This window comes from Ranitomeya imitator, chromosome 1 (assembly GCF_032444005.1).
Source record: "Ranitomeya imitator isolate aRanImi1 chromosome 1, aRanImi1.pri, whole genome shotgun sequence".
In the NCBI taxonomy this organism is placed as follows: Eukaryota; Metazoa; Chordata; class Amphibia; order Anura; family Dendrobatidae; genus Ranitomeya; species Ranitomeya imitator.
In genome coordinates this window covers 345764381-345787184 of record NC_091282.1, presented here as the reverse complement: position 1 = coordinate 345787184, position 22804 = coordinate 345764381, and the positions used below count along the sequence as shown (strand labels likewise).

General features: G+C 44.2%; 1 protein-coding gene across 5 annotated transcripts in view; it reads right to left on the bottom strand.

The window, feature by feature from the left end:
* Positions 1 to 22804, bottom strand: part of EWSR1 (EWS RNA binding protein 1) — a 54623-nt gene that overhangs the window by 624 nt on the left and 31195 nt on the right. The window contains exons 8-16 of one of the 5 annotated variants that reach the window (XM_069759953.1): positions 20317 to 20494; positions 17636 to 17670; positions 16972 to 17004; positions 15942 to 16060; positions 4040 to 4169; positions 2042 to 2164; positions 1788 to 1926; positions 1581 to 1678; positions 70 to 298 (exon numbers count right to left, since the gene is read on the bottom strand). In XM_069759953.1, coding sequence (XP_069616054.1) covers positions 70 to 298; positions 1581 to 1678; positions 1788 to 1926; positions 2042 to 2164; positions 4040 to 4169; positions 15942 to 16060; positions 16972 to 17004; positions 17636 to 17670; positions 20317 to 20494 — 1084 coding nt within the window. Of the gene's footprint in view, positions 1 to 69; positions 299 to 1580; positions 1679 to 1787; positions 1927 to 2041; positions 2165 to 4039; positions 4170 to 15941; positions 16061 to 16971; positions 17005 to 17635; positions 17674 to 20316; positions 20495 to 22804 lie in introns of all 5 variants that reach the window. The other 4 variants (XM_069759947.1, XM_069759941.1, XM_069759934.1 and 1 more) reach the window with 4 other exon arrangements.

Here is a 22804-nt window from a genome sequence, read left to right as displayed (position 1 = left end):
GGAAAAAAAAAAGTTTATTTGTTTAATACACAAATAAATCCACTACAATTTTTCTTCTTCTCAACTTACTTGTCCAACTTGCCTGGACCACCACGTCTACCACCGCCTCTTCCTCCCATTGATTCCAACAGAGGCCCTGGAGGTCCACCTCTCCTTCCTCCACCAAAACCTCTATCCATTCCACGGCCTCTAAAGCCTCTATCTCCTCCACGACCACCTCTAAACATCCCAGGGCCACCACGATCCATTAGTCCTCTGCCTCCCCTCATTCCTGGTCCTCCTCTACCTCGTTCACCACCTGAAGAATGGGAGAAAGATGGAAATGGATAAAGAAATTTAACAAAAAAAAAAAAAAAAAGCTACCCGGGGCATAATGCTGGAGAGGTATTTTGTATCTCAGACCTTAAAGGCCAGAGTTACAGGAGTTAAAGAGAATGCAGCACAGCACGATAGTTTGCTTCTGCAATTCTGGCTGCCATATGTTGACAGGTATTCCCATATGAGCTTCACCACTAAAGTCACAGGTTGTTACTAGTGAAGAGCAAGTATACTCGTTGCTCGGGTTTTCAGGAGCACACGCAGGTGATCTCCGAGTATTTGTTACTGTTCAGAGATTTAGTTTTCATCACGGCAGCTGAATGATTTACAGCTACTAGCAAGGCTGAGTACATGTGAGGGTTGTCTGGTTGCTAGGGAATTCCCACGTGTAATCAAGCTAGCTAACAGCTGTAAATCATGCTGCTGAGGCGATGAAAACAATCTCCGAGCAGTCAAATACTCGGAGGCCACCCAAGCAACGAGTACAATCGCTCATCACTAGTTGTTACAGGTAACTTTGTTCAGTCAGTATTTGAAGAGCACTGCTGAATATATGCCTAAACATAGCACACCATAGATGGTGAGATTTAACATTAATAATGTCCACTAAATCTGGTTGGTGACATCACATCTAGCACGTGCTTAAGCGGCTGTTCATACATGCAAGCCGGCATATCTATAGATGTTACTTCACTGGCCCTTTTCTGATGCGAAAGTGAGCCAAAAATGCCAAGAGCACATGTGTATAGCGGAAGTCAGAAGAGATCGCTGTCTGCCAACAGTTCTCACATGTATGGCCAGCTTTAGACTGAGAATTTATCCAGGCACATCTCTCCAAACCCCTCCACCATCATGCAAACATTTGGCTGAGCATTCATGTGTTTTCAATGGGAAAGAAAGCCACTTTCAAACCTCTGGTGACAGCTTATCTCCTGGATCAAAAAAAAATAAGATTAAAAAGGAACCCATCAGCATTTCTAGCTATTAAACTGGCCCCAGTGTGGTGTTAGTGATGCAATGTGCATCACTAACATGTTTTTGTCAAAGAAAAGCTCCCGGTATTAATGTTTGAAAAACACTTTATAAGAGAAAATATATTTTTTTGATTTGCATTTTCTCTTTAGGCAATTTTAAGAAGTACGCACGTCAAGAGGAAACAAGACAGGAAAATGTTCATCAGTGGATCAAAAGTGGTAGGAAAATGTTTCTGTCCCATGCTGGGTCTAAGAGCAGTTTAAACAACAGGTAACGATTCAGATTACCTGGTGGTGGGAATGGAGGAGGAATGAAGCCTTCAGGTTTGGGTGCCTTGCACTGGTTACACTCTGTCCGCCAAGCAAAATTCTGATTTCCACAATCCCTTAAAAAAAAAAAAAAAAAAAAAAAAAATAGCGTTTAAATAAATGGAGAAAAGACCCGGCATCACCATTTCACAGACAAGGTTTATTTTCTTCACTATAAAGACTTACGGGTTAGGACACTGCCAGTCTCCAGCTCTGTGCTGTACATTGGGGCCGCCACTAACTGGACTACCCCTCGGTGCCCTTGGCCCTCTGGGCATGAATCCACCGCGTTCGCCACCTCTGCCACCCATACGCCCCATGGGACCTGCAAGTTAAAGTGTCGATTAATGTCAAAGCAATTAAAAAAAAATCTAATGGTCCACTTGAGTGTTCAATCAAAACAGAAAAAACACTTGCAAATAAACATAAGTAACACTTACCACCTCTAAGGAGTGGGGGATGACCGCGACCATCACGAGGCAGCAACCCGCCTCGCATGCCACCAAGAAGAGACTTCTTGCGGGCCAAGGCCACTTTCAATTTGTTCCCCTGAAATTCTTTTCCTTTAATAAAAAATAAAATAAAGTCCATATAAAAACACACGTTTCAATGAGCAGACTGCATGTAGGTTAACTAAAAACATATCAAGAATTCATTTAGGCCATTTATGTATATATTTCACCCCATCCAATCAAGACATCAGGCAGCTTCCATCTCAATGTATTCAACCACACACACCACTTTGACTTCAAATTTGCAGCCAGTACAGTAGAAGGGTAGAATTAAAAAAAAAAAAAAAAAAAAAAAAAAAAAACAAGCAAAGCTAGAAATTTTACTTTGGGACATGAAAACATTTTACTGATCAAATATTCCTGGTCATATTCATCCTGGAGCCATTGTTGACCATTAAAGCACAAGCAGCTCCAACAAGGGCAACTTAGTGGTGGGCACAGGAAACATTACAGTTGAAGGGCTTGACTGATGTAGTTTTACCTATGCTGGCTACCAAGTAGATAAGGTCTACTACTAGTGGTTTTCACCTTAACTGCAGTCTAGAGGACAGCAGGCAATCTTGGAAATGAGGGAATAAAATAAAAACAAACATGCATGGATTTCCATTGGACAAGCCAAAAGCATCTCAGCTTTTGCCAAAGAAGGTCCAAATATCATACATTTAAAAAGGTTGTCTAGTCCAAATCAATAAGTCTGCAATCACTGTGAGACTGCAGAATTGTGCATCCCCCCAGCACATGCAGCGAGGAATGGCAGGTTTCTGAGTTGGGACCGGAGGGTATGTATACATTATACATACTCCCAGCCAGGGGGTGCAGCCTCACTCTGTAAGCTTGATTTAAGGGCATAAAAATTAAAGGTATGTGCACACGTCAGGATTTCTTGCAGAAATTTCCTGACAAAAAACGGACATTTGTGCCAGAAATCCGCATGCGTTTTTTTGCCCTCCCCCCCGCCCAATGCATAGAATAGCGGGAAAAACGCGAAAAATCCACAAAATTAATGAACATGCTGCTTTTTTTTTTTACCGCAATGCTTTTTTTTCACGGAAAAAAACACATCATGTGCACAAAAATTGCAGAATGCATTCTAAATGATAGGATGCATTATGTATGCATTTTTAATGCATTTTTATAGCGAAAAACGCAAAAAAAAAAACTGAACATGTGCACATGCCCTAAAAGTTTGAAAATTACACATTTTTCACCAAATTCCCGATATTTTCACAAAAACAAAAAATCTACCTAAATTTACTACCATAAAGTACAATGAGTCACGGGGAAAGAAAAAAAAAACTCAATCACTGGGATCCGTTTAAGCACTCCAGAGTTATTACCACATGAAGTGACACTGGTCAGAACTGGAAAATTTGGCCTTTGAGTCCTGGGTTCAAACCCCACCATGAACAACATCTGCTAAGAGTTTGTATATTCTCTCCGTGTTTGCGTGGGTTTCCTCCGGGCACTCCGGTTTCCTCCCACATACCAAAGACATACTGATAGGGAATTTAGATTGTGAGCCCCAACGGGGACAGCGACGATAATGTGTGCAAGCTGTAAAGCGCTGCGGAATATGTTAGCGCTATATAAAAAGATTATTATTATTGATGAAAACAGGCTTGGGGCGAACAGGTTAAAAAAGGGGTGTGTCATATGCTTGATAAATTACAGAACAGTTTCTGGGAGGCTTAGCCTAGTCAAAGCATGGGAATCCCCAACCCCCACCCCCTTTGATGCAGTCTGGCATGAGTGCTAAAACACCTCAGAGTCGCCACCATGAAACTGCAAATAGAGGTATGGCCATTACCCTTGCCACAGTATGCTATAAACATTGAATACTTTGGAAAGAATTCCATCATCTAAACTTTCATGAATAAAAAAAAAATTATGCATCAACCTTTGTAGGTCAAGACTGTAGATACAAACCATCAAACATCTCCACGGCAGTCTTTGCAGAAGGTGGATCCTCAAATGAAACCGTTCCATCACCCTTTGGTTTACCAGTCTCCTTGTCTGTAAATATGTTCACTATAGGCTGTCCTGTTCTTTTGTTAATCTATAAAAGGAAATGCGATGATTAGAAACACAACCACACAAATGTAACTATAAGAGTACATTCCCAAAGAGCATTTTCCACTGTTCACCACCCCCAGCGAAAGACTAGCTTAAATAACGCTGAAAGTTAAGGTACACATTTTACCCTTCATATTACAAAGGTTAAAATCTACTGCACGTTGCAGATTTGCAAGTGTCAGTTTATTCTGTGGAAATCCTCAGCACAGCAGTAATTTGGAAGACGTCCCCTACAATTTTTAAGCGAGCTAATTTGAAGCCAATTGGGCAAAGTTGCATGAATCTGGCAAACAAAAATCCAATCGGTTCAAATTTTGCAGTGTTCACATTGCATGTCACAATGCTGCACTACTGAGTCATGAGACCATGAAATCCAAACTGGAGATCTTCATGTAGAACAGCACTTGTTGCCATGTAGCCTGCGTTTTAACTACACAAGAATGAAATTGCAACATAAAAGTAAAAGTAGTGGAATTCTGAAAATCACAGGATGGACAGACATGTTAACATACAAAATCATTAAATAAAGGAAATAATTTAAAAAAAACAAAAACAATCGATCCCTGTTTCTCCTTCGCCTCATTGGGGAACACAGGACCATGGGATGTCCCAAAGCAGCCCCTGGGTGGGAAAACAACATAAAAGATCAGGCTTCATATAACAACTGCTTAGATGTGTGCCACCGCGGCCTGCAGAATTCTTCTGCTCAGACCCGCATCAGCAGAAGCTTGAGTGTGACTATTATAGTGCTTCGAGAAAGTATGTATACTGGACCAAGTCGCAGCTTTACAGACCTGCTCCGCCAACGCCTGATGCTGAATGGCCCAGGAAGCATCTACTGGCCGAGTGGAGTGTGCCCTGATCCCCGCTAGGATAGGCTTACCTCTGATGTGGTAGGACTCCTGGATGGTGAACGAATCTACCTGGCTATCATGGCCTTTGAAGTGGCTAAACCCTTCCTGTGACCCTCAGGAAGCACGAACAAAAGCATCAGACCTTCAGAAGGACGCCATCCTCGAGACATTCCTACTCAGAGTTCTGACTACATTCGGAGCCCTTTACACCCTGTGGACAGGAGCCGGACAAAATGAAGGAAGAACAATGTGCTCGCTAAGGTGGAAAGACGCTATGACCGTGGGCAAAAGAAGACGGAGACGGCCTGAGAACAACCTTGTCCTGAGGAAAATAAAAGGCGCAGGGCAGGACAGAGCAGCTAGCTCCGAAACTCGCCTGATTGATTTGATCGCAACGAGGAAGGTGACCTTCGAGGACAGAAGGGTCAGCGAAATGTTCTGAAGCAATTCAAACGAGTTTCCTGTAGGACTCACAAGACCAAGTTGAGGTCCCAAGGATCTAAAAAGCATGTAATAGGGGGGGTACCATATGTGAAACCCCTTGCATGAAAGTCTTCAACCTGAGATTTTGTAGCGATCCTACACTGGAATAAGACCCATAAGGTGGAGATCTAGCCCTTGAGAGAGCAGAGTCCAGACCAGTCTGTAGGAACTCTAACATGGTGGGAATAGAGAAGACAAAAGGAGGACTTCCACGATCCTTGCATCATGCAAAAAGGTCTTCCACGTACGGTGATAAATGCGTACCACCGAAGGTTTACAAGCACTAATCATTGTGGAAACGACCTGTGTGAAAGACCAGCCTGGGTCAGAACCCAGGATTCAATCTCACCGTAGGAGAGCATATCTGGACGATCCGGCAATCGCCAGAGCACGTAGTTGACTAGGCGCATCAACTCCACGAACCACGCCCGGCATGGCCAATCCAGAGCAACCAGGATCACCAGAACCCCCTCGGCCTTGATCTTCCTGATGACTCTTGGAAGTAGCGGCAGAAAAATGTGTGGAAGACGGAACTAGCGCCACGGAAGAACTAGAGCATCCACTACGATGGCTCTTCGCTGTCGAGACAAAGCTATGAACTCGGGAACTTTGGCATTCAGTCTGGACGACATCAGATCCTCATATGGGGTCCCCCAGCGAAGACAGATCTGTTGGAAAACTTCCAGATGAAGTTCACACTTTGAGGAGAGACTGATGGCTGAGGAAGTCTGCCGCCCATTTTTCTACACCTGGTATGTGCACTGCTGAGGTTACAGAGTGGTTCTGTCCATCGGAGAATGCGAGTTGCTTCACACATGGCTGCCCTGCTGTGGTTACCCCCTTGATGATTGATGTATGCTACAGACGTGGCATTCGATTGAATTCGGATGGGGTGACCCACCAGGAGATATTGGAACTGCAAGGAGATAACAGAACTGCTGCAGGGCTAGCCATATCGCTCGGGTCTCTAGGACATTGATCGGGAGTCTCGATTAACGAATGGATTGCTCCTCAGCCCAGAATACTGGCATCGGTAGTCACCACTAGCCATAGAACCGGGCACCGGCCGAGGGAGAACGGGTTCCTGTCCCAAGTCGCTAGAAGAGCATGCTGCAGGGGACGAAGGAGCAGCTGCGCGAAAGGAGCAGCTGCACGAAAGGAGCAGCTGCACGAAAGGAACCGCTTCACCATTTTTTCCCAGCATTTTTGCCCAGAGTTACGCCTAAAAAGGATATCTAACAACAAAACAGGAATTTCTGGTGTGAAAAAAAAAAAACCCACATGGGATATGCAGGTACGCATCTCGAATGTCGATGAATGCCAGAAACTCCCTGTTTCCATTGAAGTAATGACCGAACGCAGAGACTCCATGTGGAAATGACGGACCTTGACAAACCTGTTGAGAAGTTTGAGGTCTAGAATGGGTCTCACCTTTCCGTCCTTTTTTGGGACAACAAATAGGTTTGAGAAGAATCCCTTGAACCTTGCATTTTCTGGGACTGGGACAATGACGTCATCCATCGTGATGCAATGAATCTATGGCTCGGGAAAAAGCTTTTGCTTTCGCCTCTGACGTTGGGAGGACAGAAAGGGAAGAAACTTTTTTTGTTTTTTTTTCTTCACGTCTCTCAACACATTTGGTATCCGGAAGACACCAGGTCTCTGACCCATTCGTCGTGGACGACGGAAAGCCAGACCTGACGAAACAGAAGTAGGCGGCCGTCTGCCTTGCTGGTGTCAACCGGATAATGCCAGGAGTCATTGGGCAGAAAATTTCTGAGACCTAGATCCCCTTAGATTCAGACTGTTTGGCTCAATTTTCCATTGCTGGTTGGGCCTATAGGAGGCCTGGGTCCTCTGTTCCTGCATGGTGAGTGCCCTGATCCGGAAGAAGTAGTGGACCAGCCGGATTGGCGAGAAAGGATAGGAAATGGATTTGTTGTAGATGCCGAAAAGGACGCCTAAGCCTCTGCTAGGGAATAAATTTGCTCTTTCCTCACGTAGCATCGGATAAAAGCTGATCCAGCTTTCCTCCAAATAAATGGCCACTCTGGTAATGAAGGGATATCAGACTTGACACAGAATCCGCTTTACATTGGCCCTGCTGATTGTGATGGAATCTGCCGCTGACAGAGCAGCACAGCTAGCCGCATCCAAAGATGCATGTGTTAGGCAATATCCTGCCCAAGAAATCTAGCTGGCCAGATGCACTACCACCAGAGAAAGATATCTGCTCTGAATGTTATTAGCCAAGGCCTTCGACCAGGAGACCATTGCTTTAGCTACCCACGCTGCATGACGGTCTGTGGGATTTTTAATGGATGATCCATCCGGCAGGGATAGAAGGGTTTTGGATCCCAGGCGAGACACTGGCAGGTCTATTACAGGAGATTCAGCCCAATCTTTCCTTAGATCAGCTGAAAAAGGATACTTCGCCTCAAGAGGACTTTGTCCTGTGAAGCGTTTATCCGGTAGCTCCCTGTGCCGATTTACTATAGCCCGGAACTCCGGGTGAATGGAAAATGCTCTGTGAGGGCGTTTAGTCCACTTGACGGACACCGCGTGATCCGGCACAGAACCGGAGTCTGTCATCCTTCTGAGTCTGGTTGATAGCCTCAATCAGTGAATCCAGTTTTCTGAAAATCTGGCCAATTCGAATCCAAATAGACATCAGATTCATGCTCTGAATCATGTTCGCTACAAACCTCTGGAGAGAAAGAGAAACTGAGCTCATGGACGCCAAGGCACGTGATTGCTCGGGTGACATACTACGGATCCGTTTTCTAGATGTCTGTACGTTTCAAGAGAGCTTGCGGCCCTGGTAGCTGATGGCTCCCGTGTAGGGGAGGATCCATCTACGTCAGTCATGTGAACCTTGTGATTCACAGAAGTAACACGGAAGGATTCAATCGCTTTGGCCAGAGAACCCATGGATTGCGATAGTAACGAAACACACTCAGAGGTACTAAGTACACTGGGCTCGGTGGCAGCGGGGGGCTCCTGAGCATATATGAGGTCACAGGCTTTGCAGAGTGAAACTGAGCTTTTGGAAATGCAGACTGGCAGGAGTTACAACAAGTGAGAGACTATTAGTCTTATGAGACTTTTTAGGTGTTCCAGGCTGGGACATGATGTACCCCTTTATCTGCCCCTTTAATAGGGATTCCTACAGAGTATGGGGTACAACAGAAGTGCAGGAGTGATAGTGCAGCGCTCCCTTACCCAGATCCCATGTCCACTGTCTTCTCTGCAGTGTGGCACTTCTGATGTGGTTAGTGCTAATGCCTCCGGATCCTTGTGCCAGGAAGCCACTTCCAGATGTCATCGTGACAGATCTGCATAGGCGCTTTTAGTCCTGGATGAGAAGCCCCGGGATAGTGGGCGGGGATGCCGGAGCGCATCATAGCGCAGGTGGAGTCTCCGGCCGCAGCCTGCACAAGGCCTAAGCAGGGGGACATTTTTCGGTGCCGGCCGGCGCCGAACAGGAGAAGAGCCGGATGTACCCCCCCCCCCCCCCAGGATGGGACCCCAATGCCAGCGCAGCCCCAGACCGCCTGCTCAGAACCCTATAGCCTGGGTACTTACCCGGAGAAGCTGCTGGGTGGCAGGTAACGCAGCAGGTCGGGATACAGAAGGTCCTCCTGCCATCGCTGCTGGTTTTGGACAGTGGCGGGATAAAGAGGAAAACCTCAATCCACCATTCCTTTCATCGGGAGGTGGAGAGGGACAGTGCCACATCCTTGCATCATACGCTTTTAACAGTGGTGATGCAGTGGGGGCTGCACGGATGCCAAAAAAGTGCCTCTGTACATCCAAAGAGTTCAATCCCCCATAATGGACAGGGCTGGTTGTCCGGCATTAGACTCGCTGCAGAAGAGGGTACATGGAGGCGACACTCCATGTGCTCATCTGTTGATGGTGTGGGGAGATCGGTGCCTTTTTTTTTTTTTTTTTTAAACATAAATTTTTATTTACAAATTGTGTCAAGCATTACATCTTATTGACATTAAATTCTTAATAATTAACACAACGTTATGGGGATTAGGGAAGGGAAGAGGATAGGGGAAATGGTGACATTACAATAACTATCCAATCACATTCTCTATATGCAAATCTGCAAAGTCATTTAAGAACGGTATTTAAACGGAAAGATAACCAATTGTTCCATTTTTTCTGAAATTGAGCTATATTATTATTAGATGTAGCGATTATTTTTTCTGATAGGCAATTTTCGTTGATCAGTGATACGACCTCGGGCAGTGAGGGGCACCTGGAGTTTTTCCAGTAACTAGCAATTTTGAGTCTTGTTGCTACAATAATATGTACAATCACTGTACGGAACTCATAGGGAAACGAGTCCAAATCAATAGCGAGTAACGCCTGCTGTGCATTAAGAGTCACCGGTATACCACAAATCTGGAACATCAGATGATCTATGGCTGCCCACAGACGTCTAATTCTGTCACAACTCCACCATATATGTAGCATGTCTGCACAGGGGTCTCCACACCTCCAGCACGTGTCTGGGGAACTGCAGAACATCCTGGACAATCTACTGGGAGTGAAATACCACCGATATAACAATTTCCTGGCGTTTTCTATGTGGTTAGTACATTTAGATTGGCTTCCAATAATTAAGAAGGATGCCCTCCACTGATCCGGTGTGAATGTGCAGTTTAGGTCTTTTTCCCACTTTTGCAGGTATGTAGTTAGAGAGGGCAGAGTATTCTCCAACATACAGTCGTAGCTTGTGGACAGCGCTCTAATCTGTGATGTCGGGTTCATCAGCATAGAGTAAAGTTTAGATGGCGGTGCAGGCATCTGTTTTTTCCTTTCAGTTAGGAAATGCCGGATCTGCAAATATTTGTAAAAATCCCTTTGAGGAACATTGTATTTATCTCTCAATGATGTAAAAGTAATTAATTCCTCCCCCTCATACAAGTTCCCAATTGAGGTGGTTTTGGGTAAATTCCAATTTTTAAGTCTGAGGTCCGGGATACAATGCTCCAGTGTCTCTATAGGAGCTTTGAGGAATGCGGTTTGTATAAGGCCTAATTTATTAGTCAACACACTCCATAGCTCCAGAGCCGCGTCTATTGTTGGGGACATTTTTAGGTTTCTATTAGGGACTTTAGTTTGATGTGCATGGTAAAAAGCTGAGACATTGGAGGTTCTCATCAAATGTTTTTCAATTGCTATCCAGTGCCGATCATCATCATTATTCCACATGAATCGTAACTGTTCGAATAATGCGGCCCTGTAGTACCGGACCACTGAGGGGCACCCCAGGCCACCCTTACTCATAGGGATGTAAAGCGTGTCCGCTTGGACTCTGGGTTTTCTCTCTTGCCAAATGTATTTTAAAATCATTGCTTGAATCTCTTTTAATATTTTCATTGGGAATATGATGGGGAGATTGCGGAACAAATACAGTATTTGTGGGAGAATGAACATTTTTACCGATGCAATCCTGCCCAGCCATGATAGTTCGTGTTTCTTCATACGTAACATGTCAGTTTGGATTTTCTTCCTTAGAGACTCATAATTCAGTGATAGCATTTTATCTGCCGAGAGTGTCAGCCGAATACCCAAATACTCAATGTGGTCATTTTCCCACTTAAAAGGGTACTTATTCTCAAAGCTTTTGGGGTGTTTTGTGAGAGGGGTCAGGTTTAATACCTGGCATTTAGACACGTTCAGCTTATAATATGATATTTTAGTATATGAATCGATTACTTGCATTGCTGCCGGTAATGATTCTGTCGGGTTTGTTAACGCTAGAATGATGTCGTCAGCAAATAAGCCTATTTTGTGTTCCGTTTTATTCACCTGAATTCCTGATATCATCGAGTGTGATCTAATTTTCTGCGCTAGAGGCTCAATCACCAAAGCGAATATAAGGGGTGATAGCGGACACCCCTGTCTCGTCCCGTTAGTAATAGTAAACCTGTCCGACATCATTCCAGAGACAGAAACCGATGCTGATGGGTGAGAATATAGCAGAGTGATTGCTTTAGCAATATTACCCGTAAATCCGAATCTGGCCAGAACCTCAAACAGGTATCCCCAATGCACCCGATCGAACGCCTTCTCCGCGTCCAGGGATAGGAGCAGAGAAGGCGTCCGGTCGCTCCCCGCCACATGGATGAGGTCAATCATTCGTCTGGTGCCGTCCAATGTCTGTCTAGATTTGATAAATCCAACCTGGTCTCTGTGCACCAGGGAAGGGATTACATCGGAGAGTCTATTTGCTAAGATTTTGGAGTACAGCTTGAGGTCAGTATTTAGTAGGGATATTGGCCTGAAATTACTTGGATGATCGGGAGTTTTTCCTGGCTTGGGAAGAGGGACTATAGTCGCTTGTAACATTTCTTCTCGTATTTTGCCTGTTTCAAATATATTTTGGAAGACTAATAATAGATGTGGGGACAATATTTGGTTGAATAACTTCAAGTATTCATTAGTTATACCATCCGGTCCTGGGGATTTATTATTTTTTGTTGCCTGAATGGTTTGTTGGATTTCTTTTTGGCTTATAGGTTGATTTATTGCCATCAATTTATCCTCTGGGATTTGGGGTAAAGATATGCTATTCAGGAAATTATTAATTAGCTCAGCGTTGGGTTGTGGGATAAGGTTGTCGGTCTTGAGATTATAGAGTGAGGAGTAATATCTTGCGAAAGTATTCGCAATTTCTTTAGGGTTGTATATTTTGTTCTTTTGATCATCTTGTATGTGAGCTATTTTTTGCTTTGTTAATCTCGCTTTAATCTTATTGGCAAGTATTTTACTCGCCTTATTCCCCTGCCAATAATATTTAGCTTTATTCCTCCTCAAATTATGCTCATATTTATATTGGAATAGCTGATATAGTTCGTATCTTGCCTTTTGTAGTTTCCTATATACCGTGGGTGATGGGCTATGTTTATGGATGTTTTCCATTGTTGCTATATTTTTATTGAGCTCTTCTATTTGTCGCATTCTCAATTTTTTGTGTTGCGCTGCTATCTGTATTAGCCGCCCTCTTATATAGGCCTTGTGGGCGCACCACACTGTGGTCGGGGATATGTCAGGGGTACTATTTATATCAAAAAATTCCTGGAGAAGGTCGTTAAGTTGGGATTTAATATTATCTGAGGCTATTAAGAAGTTATTAATTCTCCACGGAGAATAAGTTAAATTATTGTACGTCTCTTTAATTTGGCATGTTACAGGAGCGTGGTCCGACCAGGTTATGTTCCCAATTTTTGCTGATTGTATATTTTGTAGGAGCCATTTATCCACTACTATTAGATCTATTCTTGAATATACTTTATGTGGGTGGGAGTAATATGTATAATCCCTTTCAGAAGCATGAAGGACCCTCCACGTGTCATACAATTCTTCTGATATAAGACACTGGGACAGCGCATGGGATTGGGACTTTTTCTTTGAGCACCAAGATTTGTCTATGTTGGGGATCGGGACGAGGTTAAAATCTCCACAGATTAGCAGGGATCCTTGTTTTATTTTGGATAATTTAGTTATGAGGTCTTTAATAAAAGTGATTTGACCTGTATTGGGTGCATATATAGATGCAATTGTATACACCTTGTTATTGATGCTACATATCAATATTACATATCTGCCTTCATCATCCAGAACGCTATCAACAAGCTGGAACGCTACAGTGTCTTTTATTGCAATCGCTACCCCTCTCTTCTTTTTCGCCGCATATGACACATAGATATGGGGGTAATTTTTATGTTGTAGTCTATGGGTATCATCACGATTTAAATGAGTTTCTTGGACACATAGTATGTCCGCTTTGAGTGCCTGGGCTTCCTTCCATAATAACGATCTCTTGAAAGGGCTGTTTAGGCCTTTCACATTAATGCTAGATATTTGAAATACCATCAGTTACAAAAAAGAAAAAAAAATTCAATCAGTCACCAGATACAGGATAATAATAAGGGAAACAAAGGGGTTAAAGTAATTAACAACAACCAGAACAAGTACAACTTGTACAACTCAGAGTCCGGTTCTATGTGAACCAACTGGATAGTCGTTCCTATCCAGTATTAAAGGGGGGGAGAGAATAGAAAAAACGAAAGCAATATTCTCATGCCCCTTCAACCTGCCAGCCAGGCAAAAAAATAACAGTGTGGTGTCCTGGCATAGGCACACAGGGGATACATATGGTAACAGAGTACTTGCGTGAGAATCAGGTCCATTCTTTGTTCAGTGTCGGGGGTCTTTTCTTTAGTGGGGAGCTGGTATCTTCATCCACTGATGTCAGGGACCATTCCTGGAGCAGGGTCATGGCCTCTCTGGGAGACGCAAGGACGTGTGAAGTTCCGTTTTTCGTCACGATGAGCTTTACTGGATATCCCCACTTGTAGACAATACTGTTGTCCCGTAGAATCTTGGTTGCGGATGAGAATTCTCGCCTCCTGTTCAGGGTTGTCGCAGACAAGTCGGTGAACACCAGAATGTTCCGGAATCTTTCTGGAAGTTCTTGCTTTGCTGACGCTGACTTGGTCACTGCCTCCTTGAAATGGTAGAAGTGCAGCCTGGCTATCACGTCTCGCGGTGCGGAGCTGGGAGCAGACTTTGGTTTGGGGATCCGATGTGCCCTGTCAATCAGCAGGTCCCTCTGTTCTGCTGACGGCACCAGAATTGTGAAGAAGTCCATTAGAAACTCCTTTAGTGTATCCGCTGACACACTCTCAGGGATTCCTCTGAAACGTAGGTTATTGCGCCTGGATCGGTCTTCTAGGTCTGCAAGCTTCAGTTTTAGGGCCATGATTTCTTCGTCCGCTTCATTATGCGCGTCTACTAGTTGGTTGTGCGCCGTAGTATATTCCTCCAGTTTCCCCTCTATGTGTGAGGTTCTGTCGCCAATCTGCGTTATTTCTTTATGTAGCTCAGTGAAAGCCGTTGTGATATCAGTATGAATGGCTTGCTTCAGGTCTCCCAGCAGGGATTTGAGTGTGGCTACAGTGACAGGGGCAGAATTGGAGTCTGTAATAGGAGAGTCTGAGGAGACGGTCAGGGCTGTGTTTAGTGGCTGTAAATCTTCAGGCTCTGAACCTTCAGCATTCCTAGCAGGGGGGAAAAGCAGCGACTGCAGCGTTGGTGAATAGCTCTGTGTGCTCAGGGATCTTTCAGTTTTGCTGGGAGTTTGGGGCTGGTGGAGTGATTCACTGTGCAGCTCTGACCTTTGCTTCACACTGCCATCACTCCTGCTGCTGCCGGCGGCCGCGTGGTGAGAGTTGCGGTCACCATCTTGGATCCAACTACCCATCGCTTCAAAGACCTGGACCCTGCTGGGCGCCTGCCCCCTCCTTCTCCCTCGCTTCATTCCTGGAGTGCACCACCGCCTGGCTTATCTTATCTTCAGATCTGACCTCCTCCGGTCACCTCACTGTGCTTTGGGCCGCTTATGATAGCTGGTGGTTAGGGAGCTCGAGCCTCGCACGTCCGCTCAGCTCCACATCCGGTCACGCCCCCGAGATCGGTGCCCTTTAAGAGACCCGTCACCCCTAAAAATCAGCCCAGGCATGGTGTCCCACGCCACAGGAGGGGGTACGTGGAGGCGATACTCCTCGTTCCCGCCTGTTGTTGTTTTGGAGAGATCGGAACCTTGAAAGGATCAGTCGCCCCTTCATCCGAAGAAAAAAGTAAAAATAAAAAAAAAATTGAAAAGCGAAAATAAAAGGATTTTTGGTCCGAGACCAGACCCGTGTGCCTCCTACGGACACAAAGCATGAAGATGTATACTGCAGGGGTGGAGCTAACTTTCTTTGTATTAACTTAGTGTCGCCTCCTAGTGGCAGCAGCATAACACCCATGGTCCTGTGTCCCCCAATGAGGCGAAGGAGAAAACACAAAGCAAACTTTCAGTGAAATTTTTACCATCAGTTAATTCCTTTTTATTTTGTTTTGTTTTAACAAAGGCAAGAAGTCAAGTAGCATCTATGTACCATTTATTATTTTCATGGATTCCCTAGACACAATCTATAGGCAATTTTGACTCACAACCGATCAAAAGCAAACTTTTTTTTTGCAGACCACTTACTTGGTCTGTATGTATATATAGAGCCTAGGCTAGGCAGATATTGTAGAGAGATTTTTAGTTTTAACTATTAAAGCAAATGTGTCATCAGAAAATGAGCTATCTGATGTCTGAGGAGAGTGTAACGCCCACCAAATGAAACAAACACCATCTAGTGACAAGACTGATTGGCAATACCATCAAGAAAATCCCAATTTAAAGATCAGGTCTACCTGTGTTTCTAGATCTAATGTATCTAAAAAAGATAGAAACCTACAGTATACAGATGTGGTGCCTTGTTTAGCACAGCAGAGTAATCATATGGTGGCATGCACTTGGCTGTGTAGAACAGAAAATAAACATTAAAAAAAGCACTACTCACCTTCACATCACCACAGTCTTTGAAAAAGTCTACTATATCTTCAACCGTCACTTCATCACTTAAGCCCTGCAAAAAGATTGTGTTGTTCTCTGGTTCCTCTTCAGGTTCCATAGGGGGCACTAAAGTTTAAAAAATAAAATAAATAAAACATTGCACTTGAAATTAAAGGGAACCTGTCACCCCGTTTTTTTCAGATTGAGCTATAAATACTGTTAAATAGGGCCTGCGCTGTGTGTTACTATAGTGTATGTAGTGTACCCCGATTCCCCACCTATGCTGAGAAATAACTTACCAAAGTCGCCGTTTTCGCCTGTCAATCAGGCTGGTCAGGTCGGGAGGGCGTGTTCACAGCGCTGGTTCTTCCTCAGCTTTACGTTGGTGGCGTAGTGGTGAACAAGCAGCGCGCGATCTGCGCTGTCATCCCTTTCGTCGGTGGGGGCGGCCATCTTCCTGGGGCCGCGCGTGCGCAGATCGAGAGCTCTGCTGCACGGGGCTTCAGGAAAATGGCCGCGGGATGCCGCGCGTGCGCATTAGAGATCGCGGCGGCCATTTTCCCAAAGCCGAGTTTGCATCTCGGCTTTGGGAAAATGGCCGCCGCGGTCTCTAATGCGCACGCGCGGCATCCCGCGGCCATTTTCCTGAAGCCCCGTGCAGCAGAGCACTCGATCTGCGCACGCGCGGCCCCAGGAAGATGGCCGCCCCCACCGACGAAAGGGATGACAGCGCAGATCGCACGCTGCTTGTTCACCACTACGCCACCAACGTAAAGCTGAGGAAGAACCAGCGCTGTGAACACGCCCTCCCGACCTGACCAGCCTGATTGACAGGCGAAAACGGCGACTTTGGTAAGTTATTTCTCAGCATAGGTGGGGAATCGGGGTACACTACATACACTATAGTAACACACAGCGCAGGCCCCATTTAACAGTATTTATAGCTCAATCTCAAAACACGGGGTGACAGGTTCCCTTTAACATGCTTTTCTCAGCTGCATATTGCACAGTATATTTTTTCTTCAAAATATACTTACTAAAATCCAGTTCAGGGCCGTCATCCAGAAGGCCTGGCAGATTAAAGCACAAAGAGAAAAATCAGTTAACTAGAAAATGCAACCTATGCGACACAAACATGAACATTAAAGCTAAATCATACCAATGTAAGAAAGGGGCTTCAAGGGCACACAAGTAGGGGCCAATATAAGAACCATCTCTGGAGGACTGGTTCTTGAATACCTCAGAATTTATAGGGATTAAACCCCTGAAACCAAATGAATACTGCGCAATTACCACAACCTACTGCTAAAGGAGTATGATTAGCAGTAAAAGGGCAAGCATTTACGTGTCAACATGGATCCTTAACACTTAAAACCAAGAGTTGGAAAAAGTTTGTGTGCCCAAGTGTGTGTGCAGATTTCACACCCAATGTTGTGCAGTCATTTTCACTTTCCCCATATTACACACAATTTTGTATCCATTTGTGTTAGCTTCTTGTGGTCTAACCACAAACCATGTATACCCCTCAGTAATGCCGGCCAGAACCTTTTGCACATGAGACACTTTACACCATGGTTTTAATGTGACCAAAGAAAAAAAAATGTAGCTAAAAAATAAATAAAAATTTAATCAAAAATTATAAAAAAGGGAAGGGACATTGTTTTGTGTTACACTACCCATTTGTAATACTCAAAAACTTACCACCAGGCTTACTGAAGCCAGCTCGCTCTCCACCGCTGCTGGGAGAATAAAGGTGAAGAAATGAAGGCCTTTTCCCTTTAAAGAGCCATAAAGCATTCTGGGCCTCGCGGGGGGTTCAAGGGTACAGAGCCGGCAGTGGCTTAACATGTCCGTACAAATCATCTCCGCGCAGGACTAATCTTCTAAGTATGTTGTATTGATTTAAAAGTCCTTCCTATACATTTATACACTTCTAAACACTGCAACTTTTAAAACCTTAATGCCTGTATTAAGCGTGCAATGCTTGGACACAAAGACCACCATAATAGTCAAGAAATATTAAATCTTTATCGCAGATCACGGTCATTGAAGTTAATTTGAAGAGAACTCATGCCAGTTGTCCCAACCATAGCATGCAGCAGGGGCACGGTGAACACTACATAAGACTCCCTACATATGAAACCTTTTATTCGGAGCTTGAGAAGTCAGATCGGCAGTACCCGAACAACAACTTTAAAGGTACAACCACCAACGATAAGCATTGCACCTTTAATACCAGTAGCTCCAGCTTTTATTATAAAAGAATAACGTTGATAAGAATTTCTGGCCTTCAAACCTTTACAATTAAGTGTTTACATATCTACAATGGAATTTTACATAATTGCAGTAAACCTTGGACCATATAACTACTCTACAAGATTTACATTCTAGTATATTTACATAGTATTCTGATTAAACTAGTGGTCTGATAAATTAGATATTCTCTCCATTTAGACATCGAGTCCCACTTTTCATTATGCTGCCGGCTGAGTGGGTACTTTTAAGAACTGAAGTGTATACAACGCTCTCACTTTGTAACCTGTGGCATATAAATTTGACAAAGCATGTTAAAATAAGGGATTTTCATGTGCATCCAAGTAAAGCAATACAAATCCAAAGACAATCAATACATATATATTAATTTGGGAGTGAAACATGTTACCTACCTTGTGATAGCTTTGAAAAACCTGCATAGTTCACTTATGCTATATAATTTTCCCCAAAACTCCCCCTCCACCCAAATCATACAAGTTTACTGAATATAGAATTCCATTTGTACTGCTCCATACCAGGACAAGGGAATACAGAAAAACATTGTGATTTTCCTGTTTGGGATTTGCATTTAGATATGGAGTAGAAACTAGGCAAACGGCAGGTTTTTCAGAGCTTAGTAACAAAACAGGTACATCAAAACTGCCAATATAAACACAGACTCAAAGGAAAAATAGAGGGCAGCACAATGAAGCTCAACAGCTCCACAATAGTTTTCTGCTGATTAAAGCTGCACAAAACAATATAGTGTACTCCCCTGCTGATGTACGAATGTCAGCGCAAAGAGGGTATTCCAAAAAAATACAGAAAAAAAAATGCTATTAATACAAAACTATAGAGCTCTGTGCAGCTTTACATGAAATGAACAGGCATACTTACTGAAACCCTCCTACTATTACTGGAGTGTAAGGGGTGTGATAACACTGAAGTGGCGCCCAAACAAATCAATTATAACCCAATGAGTGTCATGGGTCTGAAAACCCAGTTACCCCTAATAGTGCTGCTCTGAAAGGTAAAAAACAGAACCATTAATATTGCAGTAACCATTAAACATCCATTATGCACTTTCACCAGGACTCTTCAGAACAGCACACTGGGGTCATCATTGTCAACATTCACTTCATCAGAAATTCCAGAACGTTAACAGATGCAAATCAAGGACTGACCATGTACAACCAAAGAACGCCATGCCTGGTCCTTAAAAAGCATTTTTTGTTAATATGTAAAATAAAAAAAAACCTCCGCTGACTGCAGGTTAGGCTGGGTTCACACTGCGTTAGTGTGACCTGTTTAACGGACTACATTACACTGCGGCATAATGCAGTGTAACGTAGTCGGTTAACGCCGCCATTACTTTCAATGGCGGACGCATCGCTAGCGCACGCTAGCGATGTGCCGTCATTGAGTGACTGACCCGAGACGCGGGCTGCAGCGTTTCCGGGTCAGTCACTGCTAGCGCAGATGGAGCTAGCAGATGCTCCATCTGCGCTAGCGCTGTGCAAACGTCGGCACTTGCGTTAGTGCAGTCCGTTTAACGGATGTGTTGAACGGACTGCAATAACGCAGTGTGAATTTAGCCTTACAAGTTTTAGCATCCTTTCCCCATCTTTGTGTGCAACCAAAACCGAGGTCAGTCAACTCCAATGCAAGTGAAATCTGGGCGAAAACTCAGCAGCCGAATCACCATTAGTTAGAGATGGCTAGTAAAGCCATATATACCATTACCCATTAGTGCCTTGTGTTTTGAGCTTATACTAAAGATAAGAGAATCAATTTGTGGGACTGAGGTCCAGGTCAGTATTTGGCCAATCGACGGGAGGCGTGCAGATCTTTTACCTTCTGGTTTAAGATTTGATTAGCCAGGCCTAGCGCAACAGCATCTCTGCAATATGATGCACAGATGACATTGTGCGGAGCCCTGGCTAATCTAAAGTCATGTTGAGAACACTGGAAAGTAAGAGGTTTTTGGGCCACTCTAGCGACTAGATATCACTGACCTGGACCGTAGTCATGTGAATCGATCCACTCATCTATAGTTGATACCTTAAGCAAATATCCTCTGCAGAGGAAAGAATTAAATGTTAATTAATAGATTGTAGATATCCTCTTACCCCATGCCTCCACGGCCTCCCCTACCACCACGGCTCATGCCACCTCTGTCAAACATGCCCCGACCTCTGCCACGAGAATCAGAACCCCCAGAATTGCGCCCTTCAGAACCAGAGTAACCTTGGCGAGACTCCTGACCATATGGTCCTTTGCTGCTTGAGTGATCTTGACGGTAACTACCTACACAAAAAAAAAATCAAAAAAAAACAAAACAGGGGAAGTAGACTTAAAAATGCAATACTTTAAATTCATGTTTGTTTTTTTGCCATTAGTAAACACACGTAAATGACTTATCAAATGCATAAATATAGGGCAGACAGCCCTACAAAGTCGGTGTTCATAGGAGATCATGATTTTTTGCTACATCTACTGTAGCATTGATGATGTAACAAAAGTTCAAATCACCCCCCATTTTATTCCAGTGAAAATAAAATTAAAAAAAAACATACATTTGGTATCACTGCGTTCATAAATGTCTGATCTACCAAAATATAAAGTAAATTTATCAGACAGATTAAAGGCGTAACATTGCAATAAAATGCAATAACAGGCTATCAAAACATCGTAGCTACCCCAAAATGTTATCAATAAAAAAAGCCCTCACTCAGCCCAAGATCATGAAAAATGGAGATGCTACAGGTGTCAGAAAATAGCGACATAAGTGTAGGAAAAAAACTGACCTGGGAATCATTGTCAGGTCAGTTTTAGCATTTATTGAACATCGATAAAAAAAAAAAAAAAAGCCCTTAAACACTGGAATTGTACCCTTTTGCAATGTCACAGCTCTTTGAATTTTCTTTGTCTTCTAGTACACTTATTTTAAAATCAATGGTGTCATTCAAAAGTACAACTCATCCAGCAAAAAAACAAGCCCCCCCACGATTTTATTGTCGGAAAAATAAGGGGAGCAAAAAACAGAAGTGCAAAAATGGAAAACAAGGTGGTGAAGAGGTTAATTCTAGCACCATTCATTGGATGTATATCTGCAAATACAGTGCAACCAAACAAGGAATATGTAAGTAATGAATAGGAAAACTGCTGATAATGCGGGGCTGGTGGCTTGTGATTTTGCAGTACAGATATTAGCTCCAGGTCAGACTGACAGGGAGGGGCGAGATGAGCAGCTGTGACTTTAGTGCCACCTGCTGAAAGTAAGAATACAAAGTTCCAGTCCTTTCCCTCTTTGAAAATGCTATTTGCATAACTGCTTTATAACCACAAAAAAAAAAAAAAAAAAAAAAAAAAAAAAAAAAAATCAATAGGCAGTCTGATCACGAGTAGGGATGAGTGAATAGCTATAGCGCTTACCGAATAGCAGCATCAGGAATCCGGATACCTGGAGCGCTCCCGATAATCAGCTGTTCGGCTCCGCATGTGTCACGGCTGTGTGACAGTCACAACGTGTATGGAGATCTTGTGTGTTGTGAGTCACAAAGCCGTGACATGCGGAGCCGAACAGCTGAGTATCGGGAGCGCTCCAGGTATCCGGGTTCCTGATGCTGCTATTCGATAAGCGCTATAGCTGTTCGGATAAGGCGTTATCTGGAGCCATTCACTCATCCCTACTCACGAGTTAACTCCTCAGCCTGCAATGTAGCTACTGTATACTCTCAGGCTCTGGTGATCTTCTTGGCAACAAGCAGTGCGCATCGCATTAAAAATGTTCTTATTTTCATGCCGTTTAGAGAGGTTATCCACTACAATGTGTTGTGAACAGATTGATCTAAACCTTAGAAATAATGCTTTGTTCAAATACCTTGCATTTCCAAAAATGCCTGTGAGGGCTGCTATCGCTGTCTGCTCATCCCCATCATGTGACCCCCAGCTGCCTCTGATGTCCGGTGAGATCACGTCACCTTCCGGAATTGGAAGCTGACCCGGCATCACCGAGGCGGACCCGGTCTCCCCGAGTGACTGACCTGGGGGCAGAGCTTCACCGCACGTCACAGCCCAGCATCAAATGCGCTCTCCCCTGCACTGTTTCCATTACCAGAGCGAAGCAAGCCTGCATGATGTGGGGCAGCTCACATCCGCAATTATTTTTTCATGCCGATTCAGCATGCTAGAACAGTCGCAAAATGCTGCGAATGGACGCGAGAATCGAATCGCACGCACCCATACAAATCTATGGGTGTGAAACATTGTACTGCACTCGGATGTTACCAGAGTACAAGATTCGAGGATGCCGGCAATCGAGAAGTTAATCTTCCTGTATCCTCCACACCCGTGCTGCGATCCTTTCATGCGAGAGGATCGGAGCACAGAGCACTGACACTCTGCTCACACTCACAGCAGAGTTTGAGCCGAGTGGCATTAACATATCGCATCGGATGCTTTGCGCTTAGTGACTCGGGCCCTACACTAAAAGAAGGGATGCGAGATCCTCCTTATGGCTGGGCCCAACAGGCCACCGTCGCTGGGTGACTACAGGGTTGTCATGGCTACCATCAGGGGTTAATAGAGATAAAGAGGTAGGCTCCCCTCATTGGC